Here is a 12,672-nt window from a genome sequence, read left to right on the forward strand (position 1 = left end):
TAGGTTAATTCTCTATTCTCGGGTCTATCCTCCTTTTTCTTATTTGCCCTTGAGATCTGTATTTATAGTGTCAGAGTCCCTTCATGTGTGAGAAACCAAGTTTCAATCAAACTCATTCTCTTTTTTGAAGTTCGAATTAGAATCGAATTCAAAAGCAGACAACTATCATTATCTTGAGGATTATCTTGAATAAGGTAAGGATTATCTTGAAGAAGGTAAGGATTAGCTTGAAGAAGATAGGGATTATCTTGAGGATAAGGTTAAAATGACAAAGGCACATTATAGTCCATAATTTTCACGGAAGTTTTCAAATCACACTTTTCATCGAAATAAATCTTTGATCTTTTAATTTTTCATTTTAAACCCTGTAAAAATTAAATTAAAAGCCAAAGGGCCAAAATTGGGTTATAACAATGAAATACTGTGTATTTTTAAATAACTTTTTCTTTTGATATGTTCATTCTGAGACTTAGCATAAATTGCTCTTACGTTGCTAGTCATGGACTTGGGATTTAGGTCGTAACAAAACCGTTAATAATCATAAATTAATTTTAACAACATAAACATCAAATCCTTAAACAACCTAATATCTTTTTTAATAATTTCATAAACAAACCATAATCGAAAGTAACATGAAAGAGAATCACTTAATTGTTACTTCCACCTTTCTTAAATAAAAAACTCAAGATCAAAAACTAAAATCTTTGGTTTGATGAGGAGAGAGTTATGGCGGCCATAAAAATTACAAAAGAAAAAAGTAATTTTCTTTCAAAAAAAATTTATATATTTAAATTAACTTATTTTGGGTTTAAACTAATTTAAATTTGGATTTAGATCAAAATTTTGAATTTTATATCTTGTGATAATTTTATGATTTATTTGCAACTCTGTATTATTTTTCTAAATATTTGTTCGCATTGTGTTATTTTATATATAAAAAAAAAATTGTAATAAGTTTAACTCTGCTTCACGGTATTCATTCTAGTAGTATTAAATAATTTCGTTTTCCATATCATGAGATTGAAAGATGGAATTTCTAAGCATATCAACCTTGGTTGGCCTCAGATTTAAAGCATTAACTGTAATCTACTAAAAAAGTTGCTAAGATACGTAGCTTGTTTGAACTATGATCACAGAAGATCTAGATTAATGATTTCAACTGTCGCTATACAGGAAAAGAAATATTTTCGACTGCATTCTATAACCATTAGATGGAAAACCGGCTACGGATAATGACAAAAGAGTTTCCGAAAGGTATATAGTTGGTGAAAGAATTTACTTCAGCTTCCTTGCTCTCGATAGCTCTAATTCGAACCATGGTAGCTAGATGTGTTGTTTGACAATTCCCAGGCCCGAGAAGTAATCAAAATTCCTGAGAGAGACTGCACGATTTCATCCATAGCTGGGCGACCTGCTGGATTTTTTTTCAAGCAACTATCAATCAATCTGACCATTAAAACGGCGAGTCCTGAAGGATAATTCCCTTGCATTGAAGGATCAATAAGTTGACTCAGACTCTCCTCCAGCCCACCTTCCTCAGAAAGAACACCTTTTAAAACGTCAGATAGCTCCCTGTTTTCCTCTCTGTATAAAGCAGCAACTTCTTTCCCGGTCATTATCTCCAATGTGAGAATTCCGAACGCATAGACATCCAGTTTTGTACAGATAATACCATTTTCCAAGTACTCGGGAGCCATATAACCTTTAGTCCCAACGATATGCCTTGTCAATGCAAATTCACCTTCCGGCCCATCTGTTGACCTTGCCAGGGAAAAGTTCGCAATCTTAGCCCTTAAATCTTTATCAAGAAGTATGTTGCTGCTCTTTATATCCTTGTGGACATGAGGATAGCTAGTAAAACTATGCAGATAGTTAAGCCCTGTAGCTACATCCGTTGCAATCTGTATCCTTTGTGTCCATTTCAAAAACTTTCCTTCGTTGCTGCTAACATAAATCCAATCACTCAAAGGTCCATTGGCAGCATACTCGTAAACCAGGTACCAATGCCCATCACTGAAACAAACACCGGAGAGGCGAATTAGATTAAAGTGGTTGATCTTATTCAATAAATCTATCTCCTTGGACACGTCTCCGTTCATCTTCTTAATGGCAGCGAAATCACCATTGATTAGGCCACGAAAAACAGACCCTTTGATCCAACAACTGGGACTGAAGTTATCTGTTGCAGCTTTCAGATCTTCATAGTTGTAGACTTTGATGGATTGAGCTATGCTATAAACACTCTCTAACAAATCCTGAGGTTCTTCATCCAACTTCCTGTTGAGTGGTTTCTCATGTGCCTCAAAGCTTTGTGACACGATAATTGGACACGGTTGCTTCTTACTTTTTCTGAAGAGCATGAAGAAAATAATGGTTCCAATGACTAGTGTAAGAACAATTCCTCCAACAGCCCCAACGACAACATAAATCCATGTTTTGTTTGAGCTTTTGTTGGAGTTTGGAGACGGTGATGGAGGTGAAGCTGAAGGTGAAGCTGGAGGTGGAGGTGGCACTACAGTTTGTGAACTTGTTGGAGGGTTTTTTAAAGGAATTAGGAGTGTTGTGAAGGGGTAAATCGTGGGATTTTTCTCACTGATTTCATTAGCTTCAAGAGCTCTCCCGATATCTGCACCAAATCGTACACTAGCAATTGAAACTGTATCGCCCCATGTGACCAAGTAACTTAACAGATACCTGATACCTAGATCACTCTGGTTCCTTGTAGGACAGGCACATCTAAGAGGAACAGTGAGTGTTTCACCAGCAAATATATCGACGGTTCCTGTACCTTTTTGATCCCGGATAGCTTGACAGGTTGAGAGGCCTTGATAAGTGTTATTAGCAATCAAGAAAGGAGTGTTACCTGATTGAACAATATAAGATGCGTTTGCCTGGAAATAATCGCCTGAACATGAGCAGTTGACAGGAACCAGCACCATCTGGTTTGTTGGAAATGATGTAGTCTCAGAAACTGAATTTATTTGAGAGAGCTGAGATGGGTCTGAACCCAAAAGAGTAGATATGGAGGCAACATTAGTGTAAGGAGGTTGGGATCTGAAGATCAGATAAGCTTGGCAACTCTTGTTCAGGCCATTGCAAGAATACCCCAGAGCGGAATTTTCTGTGTTTGAACATTTTGTTGTACCTTTCCCCACGTAAGGCTGCTGAGCTTGAATCAAAGAACAGCAATAAAGAATGAAGAGAGCAAAAGGAGAAACAACAGAACGGAAGCTCATGTTGATTTGGGAAAGAACTAATTGTGTGAATGGCAAAATACAGTTCAAGAGGAATGGATATCTATTCAGGCAGAGCAGAGAGGTTGCACGAGGAACTTTTTTCTTTTCACAAGATTGAACTAGCGAGGAAGAGGTGGAGGCATGGTGCTTGATTATGTATATTAAAAGTAAAATGCTGCATTTCCAACCTAAACCAATCTTTGAATGGTAAGATTAGAGGAATAATCAAATCAGAACATAGGTTAGGTTTACCAAAGCAAAGCTTGTCACCAGTGAATAAAAAAAAACATATTTAAGATACTGAATCATATAAGAAAATATATTTTAGCATTGTTTCCAGGCTAACGTGATCTTCCTTCACCTCCCAGCTATGACAAAATCAGACACAGTTCTTCAAAACAAAACTATATATCCCTATGGTGCCATCCTTTCCTTCTGCTGAAAACCAGCAAAACGAGTTAAAAAAGCAGCCGCTGCATTTGACTTCGGACTGCTGTCACTATAAAAAAGAAACATCGTATTTGTGCAAGTTGGAGCCGCGGCTTCCTCGAAGCAGCCCGGTCAGTGGAAAAATAAGCACATAATTCCAACAAATTAACACTGTTCACCCACTTATGAAATGTGGACTCACTGATGAGATTTTTGTTGTTGTTATTATTTTGGTTTTTTTTTTCATTTATATTTTTTAGGGTCAAATTAAAAAGAAATTTATTAAAATTTATTAATTTCAACAAAATAAAAAAAAAGGACCAATATAAAAAAATTGATTTAAATTTGTTAATCATAACAAATTTAAAAGAAAAGTGACCAATATAAAAAAAAGTTTCAAAAATAAATAGTGGGTTTAAAATTTACAAAAAAAAAAATTGCTTTAGTTCTCAAACTTTTTAAACTATATTTATTTGATATGTTAATTTTTTTTTAATTAATTTTGATATAATTTTTTTATTTTTAATTTATAGGTTTGAAAGAAAAGAAAGTTGGTTTTAACAGTAATTTTAACCACCAAAATAATTAGTTATTGTGTTAATAGATTTCATTTGATAAGATAAGCTCTATTTAAGTGTTTTTTTATTTTGAAAATATTTAAAAAAAAATTCTAAACTTTGAAAGATATTTTATTTAAGGGTTGATTTTTAGTTTTTATACAGTTTTTTAGGTTATAGCTTTTTAGATTGTTTAAAGTCATTAAAGGATTTGTCAAGATTTTTAGAGTCTTTTTCAAGTCATTTAGGTAAAATATACGTTACAAACATATTTTCTAGGTCAAAAAAACTATGAACCTTTATTTTCCAACCATAATTTAGAAAGACTAAACAAGTCTTCTTCTAAATTTTTCAAAAAATAAGGCCCACACATCTAGGCCCTTTCAAAATGAGTTAAGCGTGCAAGGATTTTTTTTTTGTAATTTTCATAATTTTTATCTTTTTTAAATAGATGTTTTGTGTGTTTTTTTAAATAATTTTTTAATTTATATTTATATTAATAATTTATTTTTTTATTTTTAATTTATTATTTTTTAATTATGGTTATTTTTTAATTATTTTATATTATTTAGTTTTTAAAGAGATTATATTAATTGATTTTTATTTTTTAAATTTTTATATAAATAAAATTTATTTTTAAAAATAAAAAAATAGATAACTTTTCTATTAAGTGCAATCTTATGTGAAATATTTTTTCACTTTAATTTTCTTTAAGTAATTTTATATATGTATTTATTTTTATTATTATTTGATTAAATAAAAAATTAATTTTACTAAAAAGAGTCATTTAACAAATAATCAGTTAAATGACTCATATTATAAAATTAAATATTGAATTTACATCATTTTTTTTGTTTTTGGAACTAAATAGTTAATTATTTATTTATTTATTAATATAATATAGATAGTTCTTGATTTAGTGAATTATACATGTAAATAAAATTCTTTATTTATACTTAATATTGAAATTTTTTACATAAAAATACATTAAAAATCGAAATAATTAATTTTTTTCTGTTAAAAAAAATATTTACCCCACAGAACACCGTGCGAATAGGTAGCTACCAACAATCAAGTTAAGGAAACCAGGTGGACCCACCAAATGCCTTCTCTTTTCTTAACGAACGACGACCATCTAGAAGTCCAACAGCAATTGATTACTTAAATCAATCTGATCCAAGCCCAACAAGATCTACCATTGTGATGGGCTCGGCCCACCATGTTTTTCTACAAGAATGCCAAGGAGGCTTGGACCTTCTTACTCTAGTTTGACCCAAATATAATAGGTTTCACTGCTCACGTTTCGCCACGGCGGAGCAAAATTGTTTTTGATGTAAAAGAAATATTAGGATAAAAAACAAAATCTAAGTTCCAAGTCATTCGTTTAAATAGTAATTTAAATAATATAAAAAATATAATAACAATAAATAAGTTGAAAAAAATATGAAAAAAGTAAAAAAAAAAAAAAGAGTTTGCATAGATGACAAAACAACTCATCACTAATCTAATAAAAAGCAATAAAAAAAAAGTAGATATGAGTTTGCATAGATGACAAAACAACTCATCACTAATCTAATAAAAAGCAAACTTTAAAAATAACAAAGAAAAACTTCTAAAATAAATCATTAACTTTAAAGAAGACAAGTAAAAAATTATTAAGAAAATTCATGTGAACTTTTTAAATTTAATTTAACATTTAAGACTTATAACTTATTAAATTTTAGATCTAGATTTAATTGATAAGCTTAACTTTTAACCAAATTAATTTTAAAGGATAAAATAAATGAAAAAAATATTTAAAAAACAACTTGCAAAAGATTAAAAAAAATAACAAGAAGAAGAATAAGAATAAAGTTTGATGGGAAAAAACCTAAATTTGAAAAAATAAAATTGATCCTAGACAAAATAAATAGTAATTAAAAGAAAAGGTATCAAATTTGAAAGATAAAAAAAATATAAATGGTAAATTTAGAAACATTTATAATTTGATAGATTATTTATAAATTAAAAACAACAGAGATGAAATTGAAAAATATTGTAGAAGGTTAACTCTATAAAATTAAATTGCAAAAACTAAAAAACAAAACCTAAAAAAATAAAAAATAAAAAAACATTAATTTAAAAAACAAAATAAACCCAAGCGAGTTTTTTTATCAAAGTCTAATATCTAAGACTTGTAATTTATAAAACCTTGAATTTAAGTTCAATCAAGAAATTTAACTCTTAAAAAATTTAAAAATTTATTTTTGATAGGCAAAATCAAGAGAAAAGTATTAATAAAAAAAATTGTGAAAGAAAAAATAATAAAAACAATAAAAATAAAATCTGATAGGAAAAACAGGAAAAATGAAATTTGAAAAAAAAAACAATTAAAAAATAATCCTCGGTAAAATAAATAGTAATTAAAAGAATAAAAATCAAATTTAAAAGATAAAACAATCATAAGGGAAGAAATTTAAAAAAATTATAATTTGATAGATTATTTATAAATTTAAAAATAGTTATGAGGTGAAAATAAAAAATATTTATAATTTGATATATTATTTATAGATTAAAAAATAATTAACACCTACATCCTCTAAAATCTTAGACCTAAGTTCAATAAGAAAAAAAAACTTAAATTTCAACAAACTTAATTTTTAATGATAAAATTATGAAAAAAATATTAATAAAAAATATTATAACAAACAATGAAGATAAAATTTGATAGAAAAAACTAAAGAAAAATAAAATTTTAATCAAAATGCAATTAAAAAAATAATCTCAAACAAAATAAATAACATACAAAATAATAAAAATTAAATTTGAAAGATAAAAAAAATACTAGAGAGAGAAATTAAAAAATATTTATAAATTAAAAAATTATTTATAAATTAAAAAATAATTGCATTACTACCTAATTTTTTACCTAATTTTTTGATAAATTTTTGAAAAAAACCAAAAATAACAAAAAAAACAAACCCAAAAAATTACATTCTTAATATATTTATATTTTTTTGGCATTTTCAATGTAGTCTAAATAAAATTAAATTTCAAAGGTAATTTTATTGATTTTTACTCGTTGAATTAACGTTGCTTGTATTTTTTAAAATTAAAATACAGATATTTGACTGCGCAATTAGAGAAAACAACAAGATTTTCCACCTATAAATAGGTGCAAAAACAACATACAATGGAGGGGCGATATTTTGAGAAGGGGGGTAAAAAAATATAGCCAGAAGGGAACCCTAGAAAATAAACAATGCTTCATCATCTTCTCTGAGCCAAAACCAAAACAATCTTAACCCTAATGCTTATTTCAGTGCCTTTTCTTTTGAGGACAAATTTATAATTAAACTAAACAATAAATATCAAAAAATAGTAATCTATATCTTGATGCAGTAACTTGATAGAGTGAATGATCTTATACAGAATAATCTAAGGCATGAGATTTAAGCTGTTTCAAGTCAGCAAAGGCACTGATCAAGAAAATAATTCCCCGGGTGCATAATTTGAGATGAAAGGGGGTGTCCTTTCTTGGTGGAGGTCATTTCTACCAAGTTCCTAAGCATAGATACTTGATTGTGAAGAAGAACAAGAAGGATATAGCAAGACAATAACCCCAGCAGAGAAAACTACAGTCAAGAATCCTGTTTCCTGCAATTTCTCGAATCTCCATTATGACAGACAAAATTCCAATCAGGAGACAAAAGATAGCACCAGCAATGCTATCACGCAATCCATCTACCAGCCGGTCAGGCGAGATGACAAATAGGATAAAACGAGAAACTGCAGTTCGTAAGCAAAAAGTACAATTGTTGATGCAAAAATTTCAAATGTCGATGTGAAGGATAAAATAATTATCATATTCTAGAATAATGCAAACCTGGAAAGGCTTCGGGAAAGAATAGGTTAACCGCAATAGCAAGAAAAGCAATCCAGTAACCAAATTGTCCTCTGAATAAAAGTATTAGTACTTTTAGTGAATCAATGGCAGAAAAAAATGCAAATCAACCAAAGTTATGATTATGAAACTATGCAAGCACCTTAAAACTTTGAACAACACTGTTGGGAAACTTGTGAGCAAATAGAACACAAGAAGGGTAGTCTGCAAAGATGATTTCCGTCCTACTCGGTTCAGGATCAACAAGAATCTGTTGCAAATGGGAAAAAAAAGTCCAATTCCTTGGATAAGAAATTGCTAAAACAATAAATAGACTAATATTCAGACTTCAACACTAAGAACCAGGTAGACCATGTAAACAATAGTATGTTTCTGTTCAGAGAGAGTGAAAATGACAAGACTGTAATGTTGTTATGCCTCCTGATCGAAGCATTTGCAAGTTATGGCATCCTTTGTTAGAATCAATGAGAAACAAGTTGTTTGAACTTCGATAGCCTTTTGAACAGCATCAACCAGATAAAATCCCATAAGGTTTTTTATAATCCGCCACAAAAAAGTACTACTACTCCTAGTATTCTTTTTTTTTTTAATCAGCACAAACAATGCAGCTTTTTAGTGAGGCACAAGCAATGAATTCTCCAAAAATACTCGATGCACTCACTTATCCAAATTGGAAGAGCAACCAAGAAAGGGTTTACGTGTTATCATCAATGCTACTAAACTAGAAAGCCGTATAGAAACAGCATAAATCCAACTTGCGGTGGTTAACTACACAAAATGAATCACCACTTAATATGAAGCATTTACTCCCAAACCATAGTATTCACAAGCACAATAGGTCATAAAAAGTCTAACTTCTCATATATTCCTATTCAACCCCACCAATATGACACAGGGAAAAGTGCAGTATGATAATTCGATGAAGTAAAGTATATAACAAGACATGATTTTTCTTCTTTTGAGCAATCAGTTAACATTGATGGTGAAAATTAAAGATGAAAACAGACTTTAAAGTATAAAAGGCTAAAAGAATTGAGAAGAAACTCACATAGCAAAGATGGTTCCACCCCATTGAAAACTAGCTCGAGCCGTGCTAGATCTTGATTCTATAGCTTCTGCTACTGCTAATGATGTTGAGTTATATACATTAAAACTTGAAGCCATCTCTGTTAATCCCGTTTCACTCAAATTCCTCAGATTTCTTTCCTTTCTGACAAGAAATCAACTTTCAAGAATCATATCATCTTCCTTCTTCTTTCTTGAGAAATCCCTCTGTCTGTCTGTCTGTCTGTCTGTCTCTCTCTCTCTCTCTCTCTCTCTGAAGGAATCTGAGATGAATTGGAAGGAGACCGACTGAAGAATCATATCATCTTCCTTCTTCTTTCTTGAGAAATCCCTCTGTCTGTCTGTCTGTCTGTCTGTCTCTCTCTCTCTCTCTCTCTCTCTCTGAAGGAATCTGAGATGAATTGGAAGGAGACCGACTGACCGTACCATGTAGACTGAGCTAATGGTAAACCACGTGGCGCACCATGTGGCCTTATGGTTCCTCCCTCCTATTTGGAAGGAATCTGAGATGAATTGGAAGTAGACTGAGCTAATGGTAAACCACGTGGCGCACCATGTGGCCTTATGGTTCCTCCCTCCTATCAAATTCTATTCCCATGTGAGCAGAAAACGTTATTTTGGGCTTTGTTGCCGTAATGGTTAGGCTTGGGCTTTCTTACACTTGAACCTGAACATCGTTACTTCAATTTCATTTGATCTTTTCTTTTCATAACGGAAATGTATATCACTATAGATATGTTTTTTTTATATCATGGAATTTGTTAAATGAAAAATATAAAAATAATATATGTATTTAATATAATAAAAAAATATTAATTGATAAATCAAAAAATAATTTGTAAGCTCTAATTAAAAACTAAAATAAGAAGTTAATTTTTTTCGGTAAAATGTAAAAGATAAATATAAATACAAATAATTTATCTTAGCTATCTATTTTATTTTATATTTTACTTATTTATCTTGGATATTTATATAAATAATTAAAAATATTTATTACCATTTAAAAAATAGTTAAACTAAATAATTTTTAAAAGAAAGGGGATATAAATTAAAAATTCAATTAAAAAACAAAACAAATAAAAAATATTCAAAGGCTTCTGGACTTGAAAATCTAAGTTTGTACATCTCTCTCTCTAATTTGCGGAAAACAAATCATATGTCTAGTTGTTTTTCTTTTTCTAATTGAGAGGGTGACATATCATTTGTTTGGAAAAAACATATGTCGTTCATTGTTTTCTCTTGACCATCTTTAATGATTATAAAATCAATTAAATTTTGGAATTCTAAAAAATTAATTTTTAACTAGTTTTTACTTGAAAACAACTTAAAAATATTATATAGATCTCGATAAATTTATTTATAACCTCAAAACACCACACCATTTAATCATTTTAAAATTAAAAAATCCAATCAAATATAACCTAAGCTTTATGAACCACAATTTACCCTTTTCAACAAGTTCAAAGAGCAACCCCGCTTCAATTGAAGTGTTTTCTTAAAAACCAACTCATTGCCACCAAGAACAGGGTTTTTTATGAGTAAAATGTGGTTAGTCAAACTCTTATTGTAACTTCCAGGTAAATTCCTATATATATATTATTTGCCTTTTTTTTTGTAGATTAAAATATTGAAATTATATTATTTGCCTCTTTTTTTTTGTAGATTAAAATATTGAAATTTACTCGGGAGTTACATGTTCTCTCTCTGTTCCTCCTTTTTAATGACTTTATCTCTACTTTCTTAACATTTAGAGACTAAAACACAATATAAATAAAGCTTAGGTCTAAAATATAAAATTTAAAAAATACAGGGTTAAATATGAAAAAACAAAATTGAGGGATCAATGTGAAGTTCTCTACCCTTTTTGAACAATGCAACTTGAAATTAAAAGGTTTGTTTTTTTGGTTTATATTAATTTTGATTTTTGTTTTTTACTTTTTTTTCCAACAATAATCTAAAATTTTATTTTATAAAATTTATTATTCTTTTAAACGTTAGGATTCTTTATGATACTTCACACACACTGGAGCATTTAATTAGAAACAAATTCTAAAATAAAATAAAATATGATAACATAACTTATAAAGGCCAAATAAAAAAAGAAAAAAATGACCAAAGTGAAAAGAGCTACAAATACGAGGGACATAAAACGAAAAGATACACAATAAATAGTGTTAATAAAATATGAGAGTATCAATATGAGATTTATAGTGAAAGGTTGATATTTTTTAGTTTTTGCAAGATTGTTTTGCTTGCACTAAACCGTGAGATGGATCAATTTTTTTTAATATAAAAAAAAATACCTCAAAGATGATAATTTGAATAAACCCAGTATAACTTAACTAACCCAAAACGTGGGATAACTCTAAGGGAAGGCAAGGGAAAACAAAAAAAAACTTAAGACCCAATAACTTAATATGAGATTAAAAAATTAAAAAAATAAAGTTAAACTAGGCTAATTTTAAAACCAACAACTCTAGTTATGAGATCAAGATAACCATACAAAAGACCATAAAAATAACTTGAACAAGATTCTTAACCATAAAAAAAAAAAATCAAAATAATGAGAATCAAATTTAATATAAAAACTAATAGAAGAAAATAATGAGGGACTTACTCAAAAAATAAAATAAAAGGAATAAAAATAGAGCAATTAAAAGAATTAGAATCAAAATTGAATAAAAAAACAAATGAAATACAATGCTAAAGAATAAAATTGAAAGAAAAAAATAAAAAAATGAATAAAAAAAGAGTAATAAAAAAATAAAGACTAAATTAGAAAAAAATAAAATAAAAAGTTGAGAAATAAAATTAAAAAAAACAAAAAAAGGATAAAAAGAACAATAATTAAGAGAATAAATACCATATTTAATAGAAAACATAAAATCAAATAGAACAGGGTAAAGATAAAAATAATATAGAAAAATAAATCCAAAACAAAGCGAAATGAATGAAAAAAAAGCTGAACATAATTGAATTTTTGTTTCACTATTTTTTTTATCAAAATAATATTATTTTTATTTTTAAAATGGATAAAAAAAAGTAAGCAATGAACTTGGGAAAATCATATTAAAATCTATAGGTTTTTATAATTATTTTTTTATTAAAATAATATTATTTTTACATCATGCATAGTAAAAAATTCATTGAACCTAGTAATCCTTATCATTTAACCAACATTTAGGAAATGAAAGGAATCAAATCTTGATCTGAGTTTTCAAAACATGATAAAATAAATAAATATTAAATATAAAAGTTAAATAAAATTAAATAATGAAGAATGAAATTATTAAAAATCAATTAATCAAGATAATTCAAAATAAAAGGAATTGATAAATTTGTAAAATTATTGCAAAATTTGAAGATGTTATTGTGTAAATAAGAATATCAAATTTTCTTTCTCATTTAATAGATAATTTTATAGGAAATTGATCAATTAAAAAAATAATATATTGTTTTCATACTAAGGCAATATGTAACTAAATATATTTTCTCTTAATTG

At 28.4% G+C, this 12,672-nt stretch overlaps 2 protein-coding genes across 2 annotated transcripts; both read right to left on the minus strand.

Annotated features, from left to right (window-relative positions):
• Positions 1-975: 975 nt before the first annotated feature.
• On the minus strand, positions 976-3,630 carry LOC105126515 (lysM domain receptor-like kinase 4). The gene has a single exon (XM_011027393.1). The coding sequence runs from the start codon at positions 3,234-3,236 to the stop codon at positions 1,305-1,307; it is 1,932 nt and encodes a 643-aa protein (XP_011025695.1). The 5' UTR covers positions 3,237-3,630; the 3' UTR covers positions 976-1,304.
• Positions 3,631-7,491: 3,861 nt separating this feature from the next.
• On the minus strand, positions 7,492-9,610 carry LOC105126516 (cold-regulated 413 plasma membrane protein 4-like). The gene is made up of 4 exons (XM_011027394.1): positions 9,154-9,610; positions 8,248-8,355; positions 8,088-8,158; positions 7,492-7,990 (listed from the first exon to the last, which is right to left on the minus strand). The coding sequence occupies exons 1-4, from the start codon at positions 9,267-9,269 to the stop codon at positions 7,755-7,757; spliced, it is 531 nt and encodes a 176-aa protein (XP_011025696.1). The 5' UTR covers positions 9,270-9,610; the 3' UTR covers positions 7,492-7,754.
• Between the last annotated feature and the right edge of the window lie 3,062 nt (positions 9,611-12,672).

Source organism: Populus euphratica, unplaced genomic scaffold (genome assembly GCF_000495115.2).
Source record: "Populus euphratica unplaced genomic scaffold, PopEup_1.0 scaffold41.1, whole genome shotgun sequence".
Taxonomy (NCBI): domain Eukaryota; kingdom Viridiplantae; phylum Streptophyta; class Magnoliopsida; order Malpighiales; family Salicaceae; genus Populus; species Populus euphratica.